General features: G+C 40.3%; 1 protein-coding gene across 2 annotated transcripts in view; it reads left to right on the top strand.

Moving 5' to 3' along the window:
• Positions 1-25,027, top strand: part of rabgap1 (RAB GTPase activating protein 1) — a 177,638-nt gene extending 152,611 nt beyond the window's left edge. For both annotated transcript variants that reach the window (XM_078226560.1, XM_078226561.1), the window contains 6 exons: positions 2,667-2,777; positions 13,992-14,096; positions 15,590-15,673; positions 17,573-17,644; positions 20,447-20,644; positions 24,031-25,027. In XM_078226560.1, the coding sequence (XP_078082686.1) occupies positions 2,667-2,777; positions 13,992-14,096; positions 15,590-15,673; positions 17,573-17,644; positions 20,447-20,644; positions 24,031-24,153 (693 nt within the window). In that variant the 3' untranslated portion in view covers positions 24,154-25,027. The remainder of the gene's footprint in view (positions 1-2,666; positions 2,778-13,991; positions 14,097-15,589; positions 15,674-17,572; positions 17,645-20,446; positions 20,645-24,030) is intronic.
• Positions 25,028-27,741: the final 2,714 nt, after the last annotated feature.

The following is a 27,741-nucleotide window of genomic DNA, read 5'->3' as shown; positions in this document are numbered from 1 at the left end:
AATATCCACAGCCAACTACTTGATACCTGTGTTTGAATATATAAGTTGTCATTAAATCAACTGTCACTGCAAATTCTTCTGTGGATATTCCTTTCCACTAGTTAGTTTACTGGAACAAAGTTAATTCTCTAGTGCTAATCCACCTGCTGGAAAAACACCTAATTTATAGAAACATCAAATCCCTACATTGCAGAAGGAGGCCATTCAGCCCATTGAGTCTGCACCAACAACAATCCAACCCAGACCCTATCCCCGTAACCCCATGTATTTACCCTGCTCATCTCCCTGGCACTAAGGGGCAATTTAGCATGGCCAGTCAACCTAACCCATACATCCTTGGACTGTGGGAGGAAACCAGAGCACCCGGAGGAAACCCACGAAGACACGGAGAATGCACCAACTCCACACAGTCACCCCAGGTCAGAATTGAACCTGGGTCCTTGGTGCTGTGAGGCAGCAGTGCTTGCCACCGTGCCGCCTGGTGAATTGCATTGTATTGTAATTCCATTATTTTTACAGTAGTTAGCTTGATTTTTTTAAATGCAAATGCTCTTTTTGGTTGCTGCTGCAATCCAGGGAGATTTAGAAAGATCCAGACTGGCCAACAACAATGAGATCACCTCTTGGCCTCTGTAGAGGTGGTGAAGCAATTAAACCACTTGGTGTGAGTTATGTCTTTTGCCTGCCACTGACAGGCCGAGCAGGAATACTGCCACTGAAGACATGTATTGAATGTGTTTTATCCCCTGTGGTGATCCCTTTCACCAAGATCAGTAGCAGTGCTTTGTTTAAGTTTGTCACCAGCTTTAGAAATATAATGGGGACAAATGGAAAAGATGTTTTGTTCATGCTGGAAGTTAAAGCACCTCCGAATTCAGGACAGGAGAGATGTTCTGATCTTTGACTTTTGAATGCACAGTTCCAGAGCTTAATAGTGTCCGCATTATAGGAAATGCCAAAGCTTGATCGTGTAAACAGCGTAATTAATCACCTAACAGGTTGAATTGAAACCTGTTGTTTCTCTGCTACTTTTTGTTTACATTAAAATTTATTTATCTGGCAAATGTCATTGGATCAAAGGGCATACATTGTATGCCAGAGGCAAGTCACAGAATTGTTATGGTGCAGAAGGGGGCTATGTAGCCCATCAGATGAACACAGGCTCTCCAAATACACATAATGACTTGGTGCCATTCTCCTGCCTTTTCCCCATACCCCTGCACATTGTTTCTGTTCAAATAATCATCTAATGCCTTAGAGGATGCCTCAGTGGAACCTGCATGCACCACATTTCCAGGCAATACCTAGCAAACCCGAACCACTCGCTGTATGAAAACGTTTTTTCTCGCATCACATTTGCTTCTTTTGCAATTACTTTAAATCTGTGCCCTCTCATTCTCAGTCCTTTTCCTATCTACTCTGTCCAGCCCCCTCATGATTTTGAACACCTCTATCAAATCTCCTCTTAGCCATCTCCTCTCCAAGGAAAACAGTCCCAACTTTTCCAATCTAATTTAATAACTGTAGTTTCTCACCTCTGGAACCATTTCTGTAAACCTCTTCTGCACTTTCTCCAATGCATTCACATCCTTCCTATTGTGTGCCGCCCAGAACTCTGCAAAATATTCCAGCTAAGGTCTAACTAGTGTCCTGTACAAGTTCAGCATAACCTCTTTGCTCTTGTACTCTCTGACCATTTTAATAAAGCCGACAATACTGTATGCTTTATTAACTGCTCTCTCCACCTGTCCTGCTACCTTTAATGACTTATGCGCGTATATTCCCAGGTCCCTCTGCTCCTGCACCCCCATTACATTTGTAGCCGTTATTTTTATATTGTCTCTCCATGTACTTCCTACCAGAATGAATCACCTCACACTTCTCGGCATTGAACGTCATCTGCCACCCATCTGCCCAATCCACCAATTTGCCTACATCCTTTTGAGGTTCTACTCTGTCCTTCTCACAGTTTATTAATCCCAATCACCGCATAAATTTAGGATATAATGGATGTAACTTTCACATTTCTCTTACTTGGATCTCTTGCCTATTGACACCATGAAGCTAAGTATTTTGTTCAGAACAGCATGTTTGGCCTTTCACATGGGAAAAATGTTCTTAAATTGTGGTTTTCTAAAATTCTGAATTTTAAAGTTTTAAAGTTTATGTATTAGCATCACAAGTAGGCTTACATTAACACTGCAATGAAGTAACTGTGAAAATCACCTCGTCGCCACACTCCGGCACCTGTTTGGGTACACTGAGGGAGAATTTAGCATGGACAATGCATCTAACCAGCACGTCTTTTGGACTGTGGGAGGAAATCGGAGGAAACCCACGCAGTCACGGGGAGAGCATGCAGACTCCACACAGACAGTGAGCCAAGCCAGGAATCGAACCCAGGTCTCTGGTGCTGTGAGGCAGCAGTGCTAACAACATTGCTGGTGTTGACTCTGAAAAGGCAGTGTTATTTTTGTCACCTTTATTTACAGGACTTGTTAAAATATTAAGTTAGGATGTAATATATTCATGAGTGAATGCTAACTGATGAAGGTTTAACAATGCAGTTTGAGTTAGGAGTTAAGTGTCAGTTCACAGAAGTGTTTTGTTAGTCTAAAGATGTATAGGTGATTTTCACCTCAGTTGAACTGTCTGCCTTTCTCCAGCGTGAGAACAGACGTCTGCAGGAGGCGAACATGAGATTGGAGCAGGAAAACGATGACCTTGCACACGAACTGGTTACTAGCAAGATCGCACTCAGGAAAGACTTGGATAATGTAAGTGTAAACTCTGCAGCCTTCTTGGCTGAACTGAAGACTGTAGTTGTTGTTATCTTGTCCAAAAATATTCTGTTTGATTCACTAATAATTGGAAACTGAATATATTCTTCAGAAGCTAAATCTCATTGACAAATATCTTTATGTTGTAACTGAGAATTTGCAGTTCATCCTGATACGTTACAGAGAACATAGTACATTTAATCCTGCATTTCAAATAACATTTGTGAATGCTAAAAGAGTAAGAATTTTGGAATTTTCTTTGAACTTGCTGCATATACAAGGCCTCTCGTGTGCAGCCATGGAAACTTCTGCAAGGTTTCATCTTTTCCCTATGGATTGTCACCACTCCAATTCAGGGTCACAGGGAGTCTATCCTAACAGACACTGGGCGTTACTCACTGACACTTGCTTAAACTGAGGGGCAATTTAGCATGGCCAATCCACCTAAACTGCACATGTTTGAACTGTGGAAGGTAAACCGGAGCACCCGGTGACAACCCACACAGTTGCGGGGAGAACGTGCAAACTCCACACAGACAGACACCTGAGGCCAGAATCTAAATGTGGAGATGCCGGCGTTGGACTGGGGTAAACACAGTAAGAAGTTTAACAACACCAGGTTAAAGTTAACCTGGTGTTGTTAAACTTCTTACTGTGTTTACCCCGGTCCAACGCCGGCATCTCCACATCATGACTACCATCGACACCGCAAACTGCCGGCTCCAAGTGGAGAGGATCGCCAAGAAGATCGCGCATATCGACACAGACATCAAGTTTCTACAAAGATGCAAGAAAGCAGAAATTCTTTAACCTGGTGTTGTTAAACTTCTTACTGTGCCAGAATCTAACCCAGGTCCCTGGAGTTATGAGGCAGCGCCTGTTGATTGTGTTGGGCCTAATCAATGAAAGTCTGACTCTAACTCCTGACAATTTACACTGGTTATCTAATCCCCATGCAGCTCACACCTGCTGCTGAAATGTGCAAGATGTGATGTGCATTTGGATTACCAAAAATCATTGATCAAATGCTTTTTCCAGATGCTAAAATTCCAGTTTAGCAAGTGATGCACAGGTGCGAGAGCCTTAAACTGTAAATCAATAGAGTGTAGAAGGTTGGTATCATCTGACACACCTCTTTAAATAAAGTGTGTAATGCACAATCATTAACCCACCTTATTCTGCATCTTTTGCAAATGCAAAGTGAATTTGTTCTCTTCAGCACCTATGTTCTAAGTAATGAACATTTAAAATGTTGGCATATTGGTAGGTTATAGCTTTCCTAATATGGTCATGACAGCGTTAAATTACACCTGTTTAAAATTAGAACAATGTATATCCTAGTTTGTAAGGTAGGTGTTAAGTGTAGTCCCATCTGGTTAGTGTATCACTGAGCTCCTTGACTGTATAAATATACTGGAAAATGACAAAGCTTTAAACTTCACCTTGAGAAAAAGAAACTCAGTTTGAACATGCTTTGGAATGCTGAAGTTCTGATTATTATTCTAGCGAAAACATTGTTGTAAATAGTAGCACTTTAAAGAAAAAGCCACTAGTTTACGGACCAGCCCACTTAGTTGCTCTCACTGAGCTGTCTGAAAAATCAGTTGCGGTAATTGGGTGTTAAATAACGCATGTTTCTGTGAACAGCTGAACAGCACATGGGACATTCAGAAAGTTGGGGCAGTTAACTATTGTCTTTTTTAAAAACACCATTTGTATTATTCCTGTACAGTATGTTAGAAATATATTTTAGATTGAGGCGACGTTGTAAAAAACGTTTATTGTGTTAAGATGGTCCAAATCCTGGACAGATTTGAAGTTGAATCTGCATATTCCTGCCATAGCGTTTGATGTAGAAATTGGCTTTGAGGTACTTCAGGGTTCCAAAGGTTGGAGTTAAACATGGCTGTTGTGAGTCAAATTTATAATGCAAATAAGTGTTCTCACCATCTGCAGTATTTGTCCCACTAACCTTAGCAATTTCTGCAATTCTGCAGTGTTGCAAGTCAAAGTCCATCCCAACAGCACAACTTGTATTAATAGAATGTCTTTACAATAACAAAACATTTCAAAATGCTTCACAGGAGCATTATAAATCCAAATGTGACACCGATGCCTGTAAATTGGATGTGGTTTATTTAGTATTTCAGAAGGCTTTTAGCAGACTATTATGTAAAGTTAAAGTGCATGGGATTGCAGATAGTGTTTTGAGATAGATAGAAAGCTGGTTAGCAGACAGGAAGCAAGGAGTTGGAATAAATGGATCCTTTTCCAACTGGCAGGTCGTGACTAGTGGGGTACTGCAAAGATCTGTGCTAGGACCTCTCCTGTTCACATTATGTATTAATGATTTGGACTAGGGAACTAAATGTATTATCTCCAAATTTGCAGGTGATACAAAGTTAGGTGGGAGGGCGGGCTGTGAGGAGGATGCAGAGATGCCTCAGCGTGATTTGGACAGCACATGTTTATTTATCTCAAGTATGCTTACATTAACACTGCAATGAAGTTATTGTGAAAATCCCCTAGTCGCCACACTCTGGCACCTGTTCGGGTACACTGAGGGAGAATTTAGCATGGCCAATGCACCGAACCAGCACATCTTTCGAGTTGTGGGAGGAAACCGGAACATCCAGAGGAAACCCACGCAGACATGGGGAGAATGTGCAAATTCCACACAAACAATGACCCAAGTCGAGAATTGAACCCAGAAATAGGAAGGCAGATGATTTAAAAACAAATTACTGCGGATGCTGGATTCTGAAACCAAAAGGGAAAATGTTGGAAAATCTCAGCAGGTCTGGCAGCATCCGTAAGGAGAGAAAAGAGATGACCCTTTGTCAAAGCTAAAAGGCATAGAAAGTGGGAGATATTTATACTGGAGTTGGTGAGGGAATGAAAAATGAGTCTTAGCCACAGAAACCAGGGGAAAAGATTGCTAATGGCAGTCCACAGAGAATAAAGAGTGTGAAGTAAAGGGCCAAACGGCAGAGAAGCTAAAATGAGAGAGTAAGCTGTGACAGATGAAGGAGAATGGATGGATGGGACAGAGGTAAAATTTAGAAAAGGGGAAGAAAAGATAAGGGAAGGGGGACAAAGTAAGGGGAAAGAGTGGGGGGGGGGGGAGAAGAAAAATGAAGAAAGACAATAAAGAAATAAAAGGTGGGGTTGAGCAAATCATCTGAAGTTGTTGAATTTGATGTTGAGACCGGAAGGTTGTAAAGTGCCCAGCCGGAAGATCAGATGCTGTTCCTCCAGTTTGCGTTGAGCTTCACGAGAACATTGCAGCAGACCAAGGGCAGACATGTGGGTGTGGGAGCAGGATCGTGTGTTAAAATGGCAAGCAACCGGAAGGTCAGGGTCCTGATTGCGCACAGACCGAAGGTGCTCAGCAAAGCGATCACCCAGTCTACGCTTGGTCTCTCCGATATAGAGAGGACAACATTGGGGGCAACGAATGCAAGACACCAAATTGAAAGAGGTGCAAGTGAAACACTGCTTAACCTGGAATGAATGTTTTGGATCTTGGATGGTGAGCATAGAAGAGGTAAAGGGACAGGTGTCACACCTTCTGCGATTGCATGGGAAGGTGCCATGAGTGACGGGAGAGGTGTTGGGTATAGTGGCGGAGTGGACTAGGCTATCCCGGAGGGAACGGTCTCTGCGGAATGCTGACAGAGGGAGTGAAGGGAAGATGTGTTTGGTGGTGGCATCACGCTGGAGTTGGTGAAAATGGCGGAGAATTATGCTTTACATGTGGAGGCTGGTGGGGTGAAATATGAGAACGAGGGGGACTCTATCCTTGTTCTGGGAGGGAGGGGACGGGGTGAGAGTCGTGGCGCGGGAGATGGACTGCATGCTGTTGAGGGCCCTGCCGACAACTGTAGGTGGGAATCCACCGTTGAGGAAAAGGGCGCACATATTAGAAGTACCACTTTGGAAAGTGACATCATCGGAACAAATGCAACGGAGGTGAAGGAGCTGAGAGAAAGGGATGGACTCCTTACAGGATATAGAGTTGAAGAGCTGTAGTCCAGATAGCTGTGGGAGTCAGTGGACTTGTAATGGATATTGGTAGATAGTCTGTTGCCAGAAATGGAGATAGGTCAAAGGAAAGGGAAGTGTCTGAGATGGACCAGGTGAAGGCAATGGAGGGGTGGAAACTGGAAGCGAAGTTGATGAACTTTTTGAGGTCTGTATGAGAGCATAGTCATCGATGTACCGGTAAAGGAGTTGTCAGAGGGGACCTGGGTAGGCCTGGAACAAGGAATTTTCCACATATCCCATAAAAAGACAAGCGTAGCTAGGACCCATGTGGGTACCCATTGCTACTCCTTTGATTTGGAGAAAGTGGGATGAGTTAAAGGAGAAATTGTTGAGAGAACGAGTTCAGCCAGGCGGAGGAGTATGGTGGTGGATGGGAATTGTTCAGGCCTCTTTTCAAGAAAGAAGCTCTCAGGCTATCCTGGTGTGGGATGGAGGTGTAGAGAGATTGCACATCCATGGTGAATAGGAGGCGGTTAGGGCCTGCAAGCTGGAAGCTGTCAATATGACCCAGGGCATCAGATGATTCCTGGATGTAGGTGGGAAGGGAATGGACTAGGGGAGCAAGGATGGGGTCATGGTAAGAGGAAATAAGTTCAGTGGGGCAGGAGCATGCTGACACAATGGGCCTACATGGACAGTCCTTTTTGTGGATTTTGGGAAGTAGGTAGAAGTGGGCTGTCCAGGGTTGGGAGACTATGAGATTGGAAGCTGTGGGGGGGAAGGCATCGGAGGAAATGAGGTCGGTGAGGGAGTTGGAGATAATGGCTTGATGTTCAGTGGTGTGGTCATGATCCAGGGAGAGATAGGAGGAAGTATCTGAGAGTTGGTGCTCAGCCTCTGTGAGGTAGAGGTCAGTACGCCAGACGACAGCACCCTCTTTGTCGGCAGGTTTGATGACAATGTCAGGGTTGGACTTGAGGGTGTGAAGGGCAGAAAGTTGGAAAGGAGAGAGGTTGGACTGGGTGAGGGGGGGGTGGAAAATTTGAGACGGCCAATGTCCCGTCGACAGTTCCCAATGAAAAGATTGAGGCAGGTAATTGTCCCGGTGGGGGTATCCAATTGGAGGCAGTATGTTGGAGACATGTGAAAGGATCTGTGGAATGGGGGGAGGACTCTTGCCCAAAGAAGTGGGCACGGAGACGAAGGCGATGAAAGAAGAGTTCAACATCATGTCGAGTCCGGAATTAACTTAATTAAGGCAGATGATTATTTGAATGGGTGTGAATTAAGAGAGGTGGATATCAAGCGAGATCTTGGTGTCCTCGTGCATCCGTCGCTGAAAATAAGCACGCAGGTACACCAGGCAGTAAAGAAAGCAAATTGTATGTTGGGCCTTCGTAGTGAGAGGATTTGAGTACAGGAATAGGGATATTTTATTGCAATTGCATAGAGCATTGGCGAGGCCACACCTGGAATATTGTGTCCAGTTTTGGTGTCCTTATCTAAAGAAAGAATGTTCTTGCTATAGACTTGCTATAGAATGCAAGAAACTACAAAAGGTCATGAATGTAGCCCAGTCCATCACGCAAACCAGCCTCCCATCCATTGACTCTGTCTACACTTCCCGCTGCCTCGGCAAAGCAGCCAGCATAATTAAGGACCCCACGCACCCTGGACATTCTCTCTTCCACCTTCTTCCTTCGGGAAAAAGATATAAAAGTCTGAGGTCACGTACCAACCGACTCAAGAACAGCTTTTTCCCTGCTGCTGTCAGACTTTTGAATGGACTTACCATGCATTAAGTTGATCTTTCTCTACACCCTATCTATGACTGTAACACTACATTCTGCACTCTCTCGTTTCCTTCTCTATGAACAATATGTTTTGTCTGTATAGCGCGCAAGAAACCATACATTTCATTGTATGTTACTACATGTGACAATAATAAATCAAATCAAATCAAGTGCAGCGAATGTTTACCAGGTTGGTTTCTGGGATGGCAGGACTGTCACATGAGGAGACACCAAGTCGGTTAGGATTATATTCATTGGAGTTTAGAAGAGAAGGGATCTCATTGAAACTGATAAAATTCTAACAGGATTAGACAGGATAGATTCAGGAAGAATGTTCCCAGTGGTAGGGGAGTCCAGAATTAGGGATCATAATTTGAGGATAAGGGATAAACCTTTTAGGGCTGAAGTGAGGAGAAATTTCTTCACCCAGAGAGTGGTGAATCTGTAGAATTCACTATCACAGAAAGTAGTTGAAGCCAAACGTGTGATTTCAGGAAGGAATTAGCTATAGCTCTTAGTAGTTTAGCCCTCAGAGCTATAGCTAATTCCTTCTTGAAATCACACAACGTTTTGACCTCAACTACTTTCTGTGGTAGTGAATTCTACAGATTCACCACTCTGAGTGAAGAAATTTCTCCTCATGGGATATGAGGGGGGGGGAGGGTGGGGGGAGAGGCAGGATCAGGGTATTAAATTTGATCAGCTATGATCATAATTAATGGCTTGGCAGACTATAAGGGCCAAATGGCGTACTCCTATTTTCTATGTAAGTTGGTGATTACTGATTTCTCCTAACTTGTTGAGGGGGAAAAAAGAGTAAATGTTCGCTGCCATTGATTTTAACCCTTCACCAGTTCAGCTCATTGCTGGTTTGAATCAATAACCCTAAATAGTGTTAACCTGATTCTTGGTTTCAGTGGACTTCTAATTTTGCTTTGTAATTTAATTTTGATGTGACAACCTGTGAAAATCAAATACCTTGGACGAAATTGAAGGGAATTTTCCTATTCCTTCCCTCACTCCCAAAAAAGAATCCAAAATGAAAAGTAAGCAGTGCTTAAGGATGATGCAGTCATGCAAAAATTAATTAGAAAGCTAATTTATTTTATTACATTTTAGTTTGGAGAACAGGAACTGGCCATTCAGCCCAACAAATGCTGCACACACTCCTCTTCTTACCTTATTTCATTTCACCCTATCTTTCTAATCCTTTCACCCTATCTTTCTAATCCTTTCACCCTCATGTACACATCTGACTTCCTCTTGTCAAATATCAATCTTCATTCTCGTCTATATATAAACCAATCATTGCATGCTCTCCAGTCTGGTTACTGGTAGATCGTATTGCCTCCTGGTGTTCACACTTTGCCTGTTCTTTTGTATCAACTAGGCATGTTCTTCTTTGCCTGCCTTTTAATTTATTACAATAATCTTTTTTCCAAGGTAGCAAAAACTTTTTACACTCAAATATTATGTCCACTTTATATTTTTTTAACCACAGTCTGCTTCTTGGAAAATTCAAGGATCCTCTTGACAATTAATCTCCATGTCCAAATAGCTATCAATGTATGCTTGTGGTATCATAGTTCAAGCTGCTTGTCATTTTACTACAACATTCACATCCATACAGTTAAGTATTTTACTGCTTATCTCCATAACAAAAAACACTCAATTTATGAAATATCAGCATTTGTTTTACTACTTATTTCGGCTATCTCATAATGGATTGTCTAAGTTAATCATTTGATTTTCTTATCTTGTTTCTATAATCCTAAAGTCAAAGCAAACCAGAGTGCTAAAATAAAAAAGTCAATTTATTCTCTGCGACAGATTAACATTTATCTCCCATGCTGCAGTGTGAATAGTAAAGGCAACTCTTGCCTTCAGTTATCCAGTCTGTCAGCTCCAATATCTGTTGCACCAATTGGATGGTAATTTGAATAATTCAAAAAGGATAAACAGGATGATTCAAAATCTTTCCCATGAGGAAAGATTAAATGACCTTTATTCTCTGGAGCTAAGATTAGGTGATCCCCTTCAAACACACAAAAATTATTTCTTAGAATAGAATTGCTAGAGTGCAGAAGGTGGCCATGCGGCCCATTGAGTCTGTACTGACTCTCCAAAAGAACATCTTGCCTAGGCCCACCCCCTGCCCTAGTCCCATAACCCCATACATTTACTTTGGCTAATCCATCTAATGTACAAATCTTTGGACGTTAAGGGGCAATTTAGCATGGCCAATCCACCTAACCTGCACATCTTTGGACTGTGGGAGGAAACCAGAGCACCCGGAGGACTCAATAGTGAAGAGGCAAGAAAGATGATTCCATGTGCATCCGTGCATGTGTAATGTAACATATTTCCAGTTCAATTGGCAGACAAAGCTGACCCAGTAACGTTGTATATTTAAATCATGTTTTGTTGTCATTTCCAATTTTGCCAGTAGTGTAAAGTTGCAGTTGAAAAGTAGCCTGAATAACTAAGAAAAAAATCTCTCCAGCTTCAAGTAGTCTTTTTGTTAGAGACACTCCTTGTTCACCTTGGTCCTGATTCAGATATCAAAAGCTTTGGTGTTCAGCTAAGATCTCTCTATAGATCGCAGTGTTCCCTCTTATCATTGGATAAAAGGGTCATCATCAATTTTACAAAACAGTAGTTGAATAAGAAGCAACAGCTTTCACAAACAATTTATGAAATCACTCCCAATCTTTTCTGAAGATCTTCTGGTGTTGCCATGTTTTCTTCTGAAACGAGGAGGACATGAACTGGCCAGTAAGTTACTATTGCGAAAGTTTTGAGAAAGATTAACCTTCCCAGTAACATTGCTTGTGTAGCCAAAGAAGGGAAAGCATAAATTCCTCATAAGAGGCTGTTAGCTAAAGTTCAATTTCATGCAATTGAAGACAAATTATTTGACCTGGTTAGGAAGTAGCTTGAGCGGAATAAGACAAAGTAAGGATAATGGGCAGGTCTGTTACTTGGAAGGATGCTAGTGGTGTGTCTCACAAAGATCTGTACTGTGAACTTAACTATTTCCTTATTTATCAATGATTTAAATGATGGAATAGAAAGCCACGCATCCAGATTTGCTAATGATGTAAAAATAAAAATAACATAAAAACATTGTGAGCAGTGTAGATGAAGAATAAAATTATAGACACATTGATTTACCCATTCACCTAATCTGCCAAATTGATTTCAGTGGATGCAAGTGTGAGGTCATCCACTTAGAACCTAAAAAGGCACTTTTTGAATGTTGAAAACGTGAAATTCCAGGTACATAAATAATTAAAATATGAACAGGTACAAAAAAATAGTCAAAAAGAATAATAGAATGCTGGTTTTTTATCTCTAGTGGATTAGAATGTAAGGGGGAAGAAGTCATGCTTCAGTTACACAAATCCCTGGTTAAACACACTTAGAACATTGCGAGCAGTTCTGGAGACTACATATAAAGAAAGGTGTAATGGCCCTTGATGGAGCACAGCTTAGAGTTACCAGAGTGTTACCTGGACTCTAAAGGTTTATATTACAAGGAGAAATTACACAAAGCAGGGTGTATTCCCTGGAATTTAGGAAGTTAAGGAGTGATTTGATCAATGTTTTCAAGGTATCACGGGGAACTTAAGGTGGATAAACTGGTTAGGGAGTTGAGGTGTATCATAGAATAGAATGATCTCTATTTTTTAGACTTTCAGGATGGAATTAGGGAATGCTCTACAATGAGGTGGGCAGAAATTTGGAACTCTTCCACAAACAGCAAATTGGTGCCAAATCAACTGTTAGTTTTAAATCTGAGATTGCTAGATTTTTGTTAACCCAAGGTATTAAGGGAAATGGGGAAAAACATGGATTAAGGTTACAGATCAGCCAAGATCCCATAAAATGGCAGTACAGTTTCAAAGAGTTAAATGTTCTTATCTAATGTGGGATAGGTTCTGGTAGTTTTTCATCCCTTTTTCACACTTTTGCATTGAATGTTTATTAAAGTGGTACGGCACCGGCTCAGACAAACTAATTAAGTCGAATGTAGCTAAGAAAGCATATCAGAAAAACATTTTGGCTTCCTGTTTAAGTACTTGGTATTGGGTTTGAGGAAGTAATTATCCTGAAAGCCACACACATCATCTTGATAATGTGTTATTATAGCTGAGCTATTTGATTTAAAATGAGAAAACCCAAGAGTCATAGAGTCATTTATGGCACAGAAGGAAGGATAGGCAATAAAGCTTGAACCCACACCCTAACATGAATTGTAACCTTCAGGAAAGAAAATTTAAAAAAATACAAGTGGAACTCATGGTTAGTAGCAATCTTCTAAATAAACATTTTGTGTGACTTATTTCCTGGTCTTCAGAAAGGCGCAGTATTCGCTGGGCTAAAAGATCGAATTGTGAGAACAGGTTACAAAGATCAGGCTTCTGTTTCTTTCAGTGCAGAAGATTAAAGGCTGATCTGGTTGAGATGTTTAAGATGATTAAACAATTTGATCATTTTTCTTTCCTCTTTCTACACGATTTCCTCTTGTGGGAAAATCCAGAATGGATGAGGGAAGGAGGGATGGGGGGCGCGGGGGAAACCTTAAAAGGGGAGAGTTAGAAAGCTCTTTGTTAGCTATGGGTAATGCATTTCTTGAACTCTGTGCCTTATGAAGACATTGAGGCAGGTAATTTGAAAATTTAAAAACTAAGGTTCATAAATTATTGTTAGGCAGTGGTGGGTAATAGGGTTATGGAACTAAGCTGAGTAAAGTTACAGATAAGCTATGATCTAATTGAATGGTGGAATTGTCATGAGGGGCTGAATAGTGTTCCTATGTTAACCATATTTACAGATATAAACCTACTGCTATTTGAGCAAAATGCCCTCAGGATAGTTTCTATTTGTAATCTGAATTGCAAAGCTGGCTTTATGTGCAGTGAATAACATTTTACACCTGTGCTTTATTATATGAATAAATAACATAAAAAATAGATATTGCTGAATGGATAATTTAATCCAAAAAGTTACATACCTGGTAAATGAATGCAGCTTTATTCGCTGAACAATATTTGATGGCATGGTAAAAATTTTCCAATAAGCTCTACTTGCAACAAAGCTAAGTTATGCTATATGCTGTTTATTTTTGAGTTACAGTTTATGTATTTTTCAGGAATATCATTAATGGTCTGTGTGTTTATATTGGAACTCTTATTTGTTCGACGCCAAATCAAATTTGGTATCGTAACTTCTAGAAATAATGCTTTGTAAGAGCGTAGTTTAGTTTGACTGCTTTAAAAATGTAGTGTGCAGAGGAGTTATTTTCAGAACTGTAGGAAAGGGAAGAACGCCGTGACTAATGGAAACAGCAAGTTTAAATAACTTGTTTGGATTAAATATTTAAACAGCACAATTGTAGCTTGAAAATTAAATTAACTTTTCCCTGTAGGCGGAGGAGAAAGCAGATGCATTAAACAAAGAACTACTCATGACCAAGCAGAAGTTAGTTGACGCAGAGGACGAAAAAAAGAGATTGGAAAATGAAGCCACTCAGGTAATTGAATTATATCACTCTACATGTCTTATTCTTCACTTGCTCAAATGTTTTATGGTTTTAAATTACTGGTGAGATGTGCCATGATGGCTTCGTAGGTAAATGCACCAAGACATGCAGAACGGACCTACAGTCTTGGGTTACTGATTGTAGCCAAGGTAGTCGTGCGCAAGGAATTGTCAAATTGGTTTCAGCCTCTCTAGATTAGAGATAAGAAAATAGTGCACAGTGCTTCCTCTTGATCAGTACCAAGCATCCCATGCTGGATGGTAAGGAAACATGTTTTCTGCTTAGTAATTGCAGTCTTTTCAATTGAGGAAGTCTGTTAGCACATACTGACCTAGTTGATACGAAGAATACTTGGAAACCTTATCAGAGAGCCACCCTACATGGAACCATACCTTACCTAACATGACTTGCCAGTATCAGGAAAAAAGTTTGTTTATTAGTCACAAGTAAGGCTTACATTAATACTGCAATGAAGTTACTGTGAAATTCCCCTAGTCACCACACTCCAACGCCTGTTCAGGCCAATGCACCTTACCAGCACGTCTTTCAGACTGTGGGAGGAAACCAGAGCACCCGGAGGAAACCCACGCAGACATGGAGAGAACATGCAAACTCCACACACACACCCAAGCCGGGAATCGAACCCGGGTCCCTGGCGCTGTGAGGCAGCAGTGCTAACCACTGTGCCACCGTGCCGCCATGAAAAGAAATCAAGGGGAAAACACAAATGAGACTAATGATTAAAGGCAGTCTTCTGAATAAACATTTTGTGTAATATCATCCCTGCTGTTTAGTAATGTGCACATTGGGAAGATCAGGAGATAACTTTGCACAAATCTCTTGTCTTTTTGACCTTGTTTCTTGAATGAAGAGTTTTGTAAACATGGATTACATTTATCAATTTTGACATATTTGAAAATATTAAAACCATACCCTACCTAACTTTTCTGTAAAATTTGCAATGAAAATCCATAGCATAACAGCCGTAGCTTTTTTTGGGTAGTTGCAGTTTTTGTTTCAAGCATTTGTCTAAACTTTTAGTACAATTTCTAAAAAATACAATCAGCAACTTATACCATTGTCAAGATTTTCCAAGTCCTCCACCACCACCACCTCAGGTCAATGATGGTGGCCACACCACTGTCACTCACATCCTCTGGAGACTTTTCTTTAAACTATCTTATGACCATTCTGAAAACTGCGCAGCTAAAGCAGAGGAATTAGTGACAAGTAGCTTTTCTAAGCAACACTCAGATGCTTGTGGTAAGAAATTCCTTGAGGTATCAACCCCATATTTTTATAGTCTTTGCTTAATTTATGTATATTTTTTAAACTTATCCTATACTTGCATGGTTACATGGCACCAGCAAAATTGCATAATGTCAATTTTCTCTGTCCGTTACTATTGTTAACTAAGTATTGTACAAGAGTAGCATCAGTTGTGTCTTGGTTTTCAATTCTATCCATGGTTCTGCCTTTCATAGCTCAAGGAGATGTGCCGGAGAGAACTCGACAAAGCAGAATCAGAAATCAAGAAAAACAGCTCAATCATCGGTGACTACAAACAGGTCTGTCAAACTCGAGGAGTTTATTGCAAATATTCCTTGGTCAAAGTTTGAAAAGGTTACTTTTCTCTGTGGAAATAGATGATACCAAATGATTGTTGCTTGATCAGAGGTGTTGATTAGAAACCAATGAATATCTGAAGACAGAGAGCACAGTCTGATAGATGCCCATGAAAATATCCTTTTTGAAATAAGGTCTGTGTGAATACTGGAAATTTGAAATGCAAACAGAAAACACTGCAATTATGCAGCAGTTCCTTTGGCATCAGGAATAGAAAAGAGTTTACTATTTCAGGTGAAGAACCGTCATCCAAACAGTTTTCTGTTTTACTCCACAATTTCTCCTTTAAATGCTGCTGCTTTTTTGTTCTCTGCTCTACCTGTGGGATGCTGGACAATGTGTTGTGTATTTCCTTATAACCTCCTATGATTTAGTTAATGGCAAACCCATTCTATCATGTGTGCTGCAGTTGCCCCCCCCCCCCCTCCATCAGTGAGACATTGTGCCATATGAAATAGACCTGATAATGTGGTGGTGTGAAATTAAACTTTCAATCCCACCACCGGCCCATTCAATAAATCTGCTACTTTGTGTGTCTGCATCACAAAAGCAACCATGAAAACTACTGGATAATTATAAAAAACAAACTATTCCCTACTGGCCTTGCTGCCCCTTGCATGTTCTTTCTGGGCTACAAATGACTGGCATTGCGTCCTAGTTGTCTCTTGATGTCCTCTGAAGTGACCCTGGTACGGCATTCCTTTTACAAATAGGTGATTGCAAGAAAACAGTCCACCACCACCACCATCTCAGGTCAATGATGGTGGCCACACCACTGTCACTCTCATCCTCTGGAGACTTTTCTTTAAATTATCATATGACCATTCTGAAAACTAAAGCAGAGGAAGTAGTGACAAGGTATCAACCCCATATTTTTATAGTCTTTGCTTAATTTATGTATGTTTTTTAAACTTATCCTATACTTGCATGAAAGGCGTTGTACGTTGGGACATACTGCCACAATCTAGGATCTAATCTATGACTATTAGACATTCTTATGATCAAACTCTTTACAAGATTCAGGCTATTGATATTCATTTGCTTCTCATAGGATTAAATCCCTATCGTAATTTGTCCATAAATGGGATGTTTTGTTCCTGTGGGAGTGCAGAATTGTTTCTATTTTGTGGTGTTTTCTATTTTAAGCTTTGTACGGATCTTGCCAAATATTGGTGGCATTTAAAACTAAAGTGACGCATGAAGCTGTAAAATACATCTTTTATTTAGCCATTTTTGGCCTCGCATCAATAAAGTTCAGTAAGAAGTCTCACAATACCAGGTTAAAGTCCAACAGGTTTACTTGGTATCACGAGCTTTCGGAGCACTGCTCCTTCATCAGGTGAGTCACCTGATGAAGGAGCAGCGCTCCGAAAGCTCATGCTACCAAATAAACCTGTTGGACTTTAACCTGGTGTTGGGACACTTCTTACTGTGCCTACACCAGTCCAACGCTGGCATCTCCACGTCAATAGAGTTGACAATCTAAATCATCAACTAACTAAATCTTCACATTGTCTTGATGTTTGATTGTGCTCTTCTATCAACATTTGCCAAGTTAACTTTTACAATGTAGTTGCAGGCCCTGGCCACTAAAAGGTGCTGAGGAACATGTTTTCTTTGTGACTCAGTTCAGTCATCTTGAACATTAAAGTTTGAATTCATCAACTGACCATTAACACCTCATACTTATATAAAGTGAAGTCTTCTAAATAATTTCCTTTTGTTAATTAGCATCGGATGCAGGTTATTAGACTATGGGTTTTAATTTTGGTGCAGTACACTGTATACAATGATGAAAAAGTTCTAGTTTGTCTTCCTGAGTCTTTAATATCCTTTTATAGATCTGCTCTCAATTGAGTGAGAGGTTGGAAAGGCAACAGTCGGGAAATAAAGCTGAGTTGGAACAAATTCGGGTGAGTCTCTGCCCAGTGTAGCCAAGTGTAAATTAATTTCTGGTATATAAATAGTTAAATATTCTTGGATTGATTTTGTTTCAATAATAGGAAAACAAAAAGATCCAAATTTGCATTTCTTTTCATTTAAAAGAAATAATTTGTGGCACAATTCATTGGAGATCAGTAGCAAGAATAGTGTGATGTAGATCTATAACTATAACTATTTACAGTGAGCTGATTTAAACTGTGTCATTAGGGAGAGGAACACAATGAAAGCCAAATGTTTCCCTGTCTGAAACAGAAGGCTTTGAGAGCGACTGTAATTTTAAGGACCCTGGTTATGCAGCAACCTTGATGGCCTGTGCCTGTGGGTGAGAGTAATGAGGAACCTTGAAATGAAAAAAAAAGTTTAAAATAAAATTCATGAATTATAGAATCCCTACAGTGCAGAAGGAGGCCATTCGGCCCAGCGAGCCTGCACTGACAATAATCCCAGGCCCTATCCCCATAACCTACCCCCTGTATTTACCCTGCTAGTCCCCCTGATACCAAGGGGCAATTTAGCATGGCCAGTCAGCCTAACTAGAGTGTGGGAGGAAACCGGAGCATCCAGAGGAGAAGCCTCTGTCTCGTTCTACCCCCCGGCCCGCCATCAGTGTCATTCTTCCTGGAGTAAAGTTCATCTGAGAGTATCAACTAACCTGTTAACAGGGTGTGGTAGGAAGGCTGAACCACACAAACACACACATCCCCAGCCACCAGTCCGGTGACCTCCAGGTGAGGTCACCCACCTTAGCACTTCTTCAAAGAAAAATATCTTTGTTTGGGCAACTTAACAACTGAGGCCGAACTTGAGAGTTTGGTTCTTGTCCATTGGCTACCTGCACACCTCCCGGCCTGCCTATTGGCCGTTATGCCTGTCAATCAAACTGTCACCATAGCAGTTTATCCCTAGTCAGAAAAAAAGCTTTTTGACAAGCTGTGCGCAGCGGAGTGACATCATTGGATTGCTGCGCCTTTGCAGAGCGGTGCAGATACACAGATGGTGGCCATCTTACACTGGGAGGAGTTAGCAACCTCTATCTTTCCTGGGTTCTTGCACTACTTGTGTGTGTCAATCTTGCTCCATGGTACACTGTTTTCACAATCAAATTATTTCTTAAACTTCATGGCGTGATCAGATCAGGTTATGAATTATCTTTAGTCTCTGTGTCTCTGAGTCTCTGAGTCTGTGTGTATCTGTGTCTCAGTTTCTCTGAGTCTGTGTATCTGAGTCTCTGAGTCTCACATTCTTGGAATCTTTGTGTCTCTGAGTCTCTGTGTCTCTGTCTCTCTGAATGCTGAGTTCAGATTTCCAGCAATAGAAAAACTACAAAAAATCTTTAAAATTTATAAACAGAATTAGCTTTTACATTTTGAAATGTAATTCCTGTGCTTGAGTTTTATTACTTTTTCAGTAGAGGTTTGAGTAAAATATGTACATTTTAAAGAGAGTGCTGTACTCTTGGAATCTGACAAATCACAATGACTAAATGTCACCATAAACCATTAAGTCGCTATTATGTAAGATTGTTTAGTTTGTGTGAAGTTATACACTGGAGCATTGACCTCTATCATCTTGAGAACTGAGAAGTTTTCAACCGAGAAGATTCTCAGATGAACTTCACTCCAGGAAGAATGACAAGGTTTCTCCTCTGGGTGCTTTCAAAACCGAAATATCATGTCAAAAGTGAAAAGTTAATGTTATACTGAAAGGATTTCCTGAATGAATGACCACGTAATTTTGTAAATGGAACATCTCTGACTTTCTAATGAGCTTACAACCTTTTTGTAGTGGGAAATGTGAGCACCAGCCCTCAGCATTGACCCCTATTGGGCCAATGATTCTGTCCAGTGAATAGCAAGATCATACAAAAAAGAAGAAACAATTTCTCTTGGACCTCGAATTAGGGTGAGGAAAATGCAGTTCCTGGAAGTTGGTCTGGCTGTGTATTTCTAGAGGAAGGGTGGAGATGAGACTGAGCTCAGCAGTGACAATCTTCATCATCCACTTGTTGCTGATGCTCAAAGTCAAAATTCAGCTACGTATGATGACCAGTTAGATGAGATACTAGTGAGCAATTGGCACCCATGGAACCATATCCCAGGAAGTCAGGAGCTACTGCTTTGATCTGGGTGCAAAGGAAAGTTAGAAGAAATGAAAGGAAGATTACCTTCTTTCAAAGAAAGTTTACTGGGTCAGTCCTACAGTCTGAAGCAACAAATGTTGCATTTTGTGATTAGCGATTCTTTGAATCAGCGTGCAGTCTGCGCCTGCACTTCACTATAATTGAATTGAGTTTTCCCCTCTCTGTTGTCAAACTGGTGCTCAATAAGGGTGGCTTCTTGTAAAGGGGAACTAATGAGGCAAACAAACTTTCAGCCGAATTGTATTCCACTAAATTAAAAATGCAAGGATTACTTTTACAGAACGTTTGTAGATCATTGTATCACTTCTGACACTATTAAATGATGTAATTCCTGGCATTTGTGAATTTATGCATTCAATTAGGAAGTGCTATTATCAAGACAGTTTTTATTCTCCTATACAGCTGTATTCATTTTAATGGCTAATGGGGCATTAGTAACTCATTAAATACTGTATAGTTATAAAATACTAAGTAGGGCATTAAAATCATAGCAAGATGGAAAGTAGAACTATTTATTATCTTACGGTATGGTGAAACATTATCACCCCCAAAGCCTCAATCAGAATTCAATTTTATCTTAACAGAAATTATTTTATTATAGAAGTAATAACTACTGTCTGTCTTGATTCAGCAAAAGGTTGAAGGTTGCGATCGCTGCAGAGAACTCTTTAACAAGGAGGGGACACTTAAAATTGTCAGTTCATCTAAGGACACTTCAGATGAATATCAAGATAAAGAAAAAGAGTTATTGAAGAACCAACTGAGGGAGATGGAGCTGGAACTGGCCCAGACCAAACTGCAACTGGTGGAGGCAGAGTGCAAAATACAGGTGTGTACGGGCAAAGAGATTAAAATGTACGGGGCATCCGCTGGAGTGTAGGCATAATTATATAATAATGGTTAGGTGCATTGACCCGAACAGGCGCTGGAGTGTGGCGACTAGGGGAATTTCACAGTAACTTCATTGCAGTGTTAATGTAAGCCTCACTTGTGATACTAATAAATAAACTTTACTTAATTAATGAACAACATATAGTGGGGGTTGAGAGGAGATTTAGTCAAGGTACTCTGTGCAGGTAAGTTCAATGATGGGGAGGGAAATTATGCCTGGCTGTGAAATGCGTTACTGACAGGAGTTAAATTTAAGTTAAACTGTGCTCACTTCTCCTCTCGCCACTCATCCATAAACAAAGATATTTTGATGATCTTCCATCTTTATAACCTCCTCAGTTTTGGTGTCAGTCAATTGTCCATAAATAACCCCACGGCAAACTCAAAATAGGATGAACTCAAAGGGTTAGTTTATTTGCATACACTCGAACCACAGGAGGAGGGTCACCGTGTTGCCTCTTGTGCACACATACAGTAAAAGAGGGACAGAGAAAATAAAGATTTACAAGGCAAAAACCACAGAGAAAATAATTTTTTTTTTATGTGGGTTCCAGAGTCCAGAATCAAAGTCCAATGAAATATTTCTTCTTGGATGTCAGCAGGCTGAAAATTATGTTTTTCCAATGGCGTTAACTTCACACAATGTGATGGACATGTAGTGATGAATCAATCATGTAGGCAATGGTACAGAATTTCTAGCAGAAACAACTGAGTTTGCAGTCCAACAAGGCAAAATAATTGGTTCCACCAGCTAGAGGTTGATGTCACATTACTCCCACCTGTCCACATTGTGTTTGATAAGGACTGTGTATCCATCATCTGGGTTCTTGTGATGTTTAAATGTTCCAACCATTAAGACTTGAAAGAAAGGTTGCGGGGTCATTTGTCTTAGCAAACAAATAGAGTGTGGTTGGCCAATTTGACTTATGAAATGCAAATGGTCTTTGTATAGTTCTCTTTGAAATTGTTCTCTGCAACCCACAAGGGGTCATTAGTGTCTCTTCGGAGATAGCAAGGTGCAAGTTTCTGTGATACTACCATAGTAGCTCTTTTTGTTTCTGGGTCATAGAAAACATAGCTTCAGTCATTTTAAAAGGCCCTTATCCAGGATTTAACATTTTAGAAATCGTCATAGGGATATCTATGTCAATTTTATAAAAATATACAGTTGAGGTCTTAGCCCCCTCACAAGTGCATTTCCTATTGGCCACCAGTTATGGTGGCAGAGGCTTGAAAACTGGAAACTTGGTCATCAAGTACAGGATGTGCTTATGGGGATGAGAAAAAAAAAGAGCAAAGTTGACAACATTTTAAAATAAATCAATTTTGTGAAATTCAGATCACAGCTACAAAGAAAAATGCCCAAGGATACATTTTAGAATATTGTCTGCATTGCTAACTATCAGCTTGTTTCAGGGGTCGAATTGCTTCTGAGTTCAGGTCATACGGGTCAGGCCTCATTACAGTTCTGAACAGGAATGCTGAAGCATGAGCTTGGATTAATGCTTGGGGAGTGCAGCATGACTGTCGGTGTCATCTTTTGGATCAGATATTTAACCAGTCTGCCTGATCAGGGAGATGAAAAGCTTCTGATTACTTCTGGTGACTTGGCCATCATTCGTCCTCAGCCAGCTTCACTGGAATGGCGTTGTCTCTTTGCTGTTTGTGGGATTTGCTGAGTGCAGCTAGACTGCCTTGTGTGCTCGCAGGAAAACAGTGGCTTTAGTTCAGAGCAGGGGCTCTTGGCCCCGGGAGAAGTTTTCAAAGGGTCACCAAAAATAACCAGACGATATATAAAAACAGAAATAAAATTTGTACCCATAAATTCATGCTGCCTACCCTGCAGAAATGCCTACACTTTTTTTCTGATGACCTTGCTAGCTAAACTAGGCCACCGCATTATGAAGGCAGTTTTTAATTCATTCGTGAGCCATGAGCATCGCTGGCTGGCCAGCATTTATTGCCCAGTTTGCTCTGTGAAGTGTTTTTAAGCATTTAGACAACACTTTATATCTTGACATGAATTCAACTAGATGGAGACTGTTACACAGTCATTCAGCCACAATGAAGGGAAGTGAGGATCTTGGCTATGAGGGTGTCAGTCATCTGATGTAATTTCCTTGACCCAACTCTGCCTAGTGGTGACAGTTCAGTGTGAGGGGAGCTTGCTAAGGGATAGGGGACAGAATTAAATATATCTGATCAGTAAAAAATTAACACGATCACAAAACATTACTCCAGTCATGTAAGTACTTACACTGAAGACATTTAAAAAAGTGTATTTGAATTGGTGAGGGAAACCCTATGATGCCAGGTTCGAATATTGATGCAGGAACTGTTGCTAAGAATTGCAATCAGTTTCAGGATTAAATAAATATACGTTTGATTGTTTAACTCATTTTTAGACCAAAGGATCTTGTGTTGTCGGGGGTCTGAACTTTTTAGAATGTGTGAATGAAGACCTTAAGTAAAAGGTTGAGAACCCCGCTGAAAGGTGCTATATAAATGCAAATGTGTTTGTTCCAAAGCAGCTCTCACTAAAGTCACAAATGACATCTGTGATTGTGCCCATGATAAACTATCCCTCCTCAAACCATCTACAGCTTTTGACACAGTTGACTGCATCACTTTCATCAAACACTTCTCCCTCTGTTGTCCAACTGGGTGGAACTCCATTTGCCTGGTTCTGTTCATGCCTGTCTAACTATAGAGTCAAGGCTTCCCTTACCAATCATGCACTATTGCCTCTAGTGGTCCCCAAAGGTCAATTCTTGCCTCCCTGCCCCCCCCCCTATTTCTTACCAACATGGTGCCTCTCACGAACATCATCTGAAAGCATGTACGCTAATTGCAGTCTCAAAATTGTCAGACTGCTTACCAACATCCAGTGCTGGTGAGCAAAAAGTTCCACCAGCCAAATATTTGGCAGACTAGTGTGTTTCTGGCCCCAGCACGAACTCCCTTTTCTCACCACTGACTCCATCCCTCTCCCTGCAAATCTCTGAGGCTGAACATCAATATTTGCACCCTTGGTGTCATATTTGACCCTGAAGATGAATTCCTGTTCAAATATCTATCCACCATCAGTAAGACTGCTTGACTCTGTAGCATTGTCCAACTCTGCCCCGGCCTCAGCTTATCTGTTAAACTCCTTATCCATGCCCTTGTTATTTCTTGAATTGACTATTCGAATATGATGCTTGCCAGCTTCCCACAATCTCCCCTCTGTAAACTCTGCTGCCTGTGTCCTGCCTCCCTATTGAGCAGTACCTCGATTTTAAAATTCTCATCCTTGTTTCAAATTCTCTGGGGTTTTTTTTCCAGGACTTGGAGCATCATTTGGGTCTAGCATTAAATGAAGTTCAAGCAGCAAAGAAGACCTGGTTCAACAGAACAATAAGCTCCATTAAAACAGCGACTGGTGTACAGGGAAAGGAGACTTCATAAAGACAACTGGGTGAATAAAGAAAATATCCTGGTCAAAATGTGCTCACTTCTGATGTATACTAGGGGACCAGAATGTGTATTCTTACATATACAATCTGTGGATTAACATGGTTAACAGCTCCCAAAAAAATCCATAAGAAACAGCTTTTACCTTTAGAGTGATCTTTATACTGCTGATGTTTAACACTCGCCAGACCTGTGCTGCAGTAGTTTTGGCTCTATTCTGTTCTCTTGAGACAAGCGGACACTCCATTCTACTGTCTCATTTGAGACTTGCACATCTGAAGGTCAAATTTAGGTACCAGGAAAACAAGCTCTTTCCACTTGAAACAAAACCAATCTAACCGTTAACTTGAAACAGTTTTTGATTTTGCATCTTCTGTATACTCTTTTTGATATCAATTTATTTGTGTTTTGGAATCAAAAAGTTGGTAAGTAAGCAAAGGAACACAACTCCACGGAAAAGCTGAATTCAATGTAGTTTTTAACATAATCTGGGTTTCTAGTGGGGAGTCTGTAGAATGGAGGCCTTTGCACCTTATGTATCTATTTATATTGGTTTATGTTATGCTGTTAGACACATCTATTGTGAGTGTCTGAGGGGCACTGATTTGTACATAAACGTGAAAGTTTGTTTATTTTTTAATTCTGCTTTATTTTTTGGTTTCCTAATGCTGCCTGGTGTAATATTTTACCATAGGGGCTGATGTGTCTATGCTAGTGCTTTGTCCTGATGTCATACCACTGTCCTATTTGTTTGATGCCAAATGTGTTGTAACTTCCTCAACATTACATGTGGACATTGTATTAGAATACAGAAATTAGGGTGCATTGTGTATACTTCATGCATTGAAATATATACTGGTAAAAACTACTGAGTTTGATTCCTCTGTTGTCCTTTGTTATTACTAAGGTTTAATGTTACAGTGTTCACCAGATGTAAATGGAATGTTGCCTAGCTCCAAGGACTTGAATCCCGAAGGTTGCTATGCAACAAATTTGGTCCATGTCTGTTTGGCGTGAAGTATAGCTCTTTTGTTAAAACCATGTGTTGCTTCTTGAATAGAAGCTTTTCAGGCAAAGACCCCTGCTTAGGGACTGGAGTAAGCAATTTCTTCTAATATTTTAGAATGGAATGTGATTCACTTCCAGGATAAGGGTCCCCAATATTTGTTATAACATTCTAATATTATGGGGTTTACCTTTACTTGACCAGAAGGTTATCAGAGATTGAGAAATTCATCATGTGAAAACATTGTGGTCATAAGCCTCTGTTCTACCCTTGCATTTCGTTACTACGCCAACAGACTGCAGCGCTGGCTTGCTAAATTGTGACTTTTACGTGGGTGACCCATGTATCACAGTGTACTCAACCCATTAAATTGCTCAGTTTTTAAATAATGGTTCCATTTATAGAGTCTTTATCGTGTCACGCAGGAGTCGTTTTGTTTAGTTTTATTTTTGTTGCATGCAGAGTCATGTAAAGGTCAACACTCTTTAGTGCATGTTAAAATGCCTCCACAAAACAAGCAAACTTCAGCATCAGTATCTAATCTAAAGAAACACATGACTGTTAACTTTAAGCAACATTCTTTTCCAAAATGGGGGCGTTAACTGATCCGCAAGCTCCAGGTTTCTGTCTGCTGAGTGAAAGTCCCGTGTTTATAGCCAGGAGAGGATAATATTAGCAAAGCAGGAATGTAAAAACCAGCATTAAACAAGTGGAAATCAATGTAAACAATTGGACAATAAGCAAAGCCTTAAACAAGCATTATCTCACTTTCATTTATGGAAATTAAAATTTGAAAAAAATCAATCTATATGCATGTTTTTTAAAATAAAATTGCAATCGTGGAATCTCAACGTAACCGATTCAAATCTATGAAAACACTCAGAAAATACAGTCTAGGTCTCCTGAGGTGAAATATAAAATGATTGAGTATGACTGCACCTAAAATTTTGGTGTGAAATTATACTAATTCAAAATTGGGGTAATGTAGGAAACTAGTGTTGGGAAAGTGGAGCTATATTGATGGGCAAAGTGGGGCTTCAGTGGATATGAGGCAAAGGTGGTGCAAAGATTGGAGAAAATTTGTATGATGCAAATCTGTTGGATGCAAATATTCCTGCAGGAGCAAACAGTGCAACTTGATGCAAATATTCCTGTAGGAGCAAACAGTGCAACTTGATTCATATATTCAAACCTTTTGAGGAAACTCTAGGCTTCTCTCATGGTTACTCCAGAGCACTGTTAGGTGGGGCCAGATCAAGCTGAGAGTGTAACGTCCTTGTGTTGATGCTGGGTGAAGACGTGAAGTGAACCGCTGCCCATATTATGAGCTGCAACTAACCTGTTAACTAGAACTTCCGAATAAAAGTGTTTCCCATTACTTTTTCACATTTATAGATTACATAAATAAAGGCTTTGCCACACATTAAAGCATGTAACATCATAAATGTGCAAAAAAAAAGCAAAACAGTACAATCAAAAAAGCAAGCTACTGCAGATATCTGAAATGTTTAAAGAACGCTGTAAATACTTGGGTCAGGCAATACCTGTTTAGAGAGAAAGATAACACCTTCCATCAGAACTAACAGTTCAAAGTTAGAGCTTTAAGCAGCTCCAGAGGCAGACAAATGAGAGAGGGGGATGAAAGAACCAAAAGGGTGGAAGGCAGGAGGGGGTGGTCATTGAGCAATTAAACAAAAGATGGGACTAGATTTGATATAAAAAAATAGCAGAATCATTACCAACAATTGTTGTCTGAATAAATGCATTTAGTGGTTCCAGTCTGAAATTGTTGCACTCAGGATTGAGTCTGGGAGGCTGTAAAGTGCTCAATCAAAAGTCATGGGGCTGTTCCTTTGGTTTATGTTGAGCTTCATTAGAACAGGAGGAAAGTGAGTTTGGAGGGGGATGGCAAAGTTAAATGGTGAGCAACTGGAAGCTAACGACTGCAGACTGAATGGAGGTGTTCCTACAGGGTGGCCATCCCAGTAAAGAGGAGACTACATCATGAACACTGAATACAGCAAATTAAATTGAAAAAGATACAAGTAAATTGCAGTTTCATGCGGAAGGAGTATTGGGTCCTGGATGGTGTGAGAAACAGTACCTCATCTTTCAATTAGGCACACTGCAGCCTCCTTGATGAGGACTGCTGGTTAAGTGAGCCTTCCATGTTAACTATATGTTAATGATTCTGGTTTCAGATTTTGGTGCATATTCAGACAATTTCAATCACCTTATTGGAAAACTAAAATGAAGTTTTTTTTTCAGTTTTCTGTAGAGCAGCGTTTGAATGGAATTCATATTCAATGTTGGTGTGTATTAGTTTTGAGCAGCTGTTTAACCAAACTAATTTTCTATTAATTGTTACTTTGGAAAAAGAGGGGAACTTTATACAGCTGGCACAAGAAATCCATGAATTAAACCATTAATTGATGATGAATTGTTGATGATAATTGATCAATTTTGTTCTGGTTTTGGATACCTGATTAACAGGCACCTTACCAATTTTTGAATAGAGAATAAACATCGATGTGTGATTACTGTCTCTCACATGTTGAGGTCTTAATTTGTCAATT

Source organism: Mustelus asterias, chromosome 13, assembly GCF_964213995.1.
Source record: "Mustelus asterias chromosome 13, sMusAst1.hap1.1, whole genome shotgun sequence".
NCBI classification, from domain to species: domain Eukaryota; kingdom Metazoa; phylum Chordata; class Chondrichthyes; order Carcharhiniformes; family Triakidae; genus Mustelus; species Mustelus asterias.
Note: the sequence above shows the minus strand (reverse complement) of the source record. Positions and strands in the feature narration are given on the sequence as shown.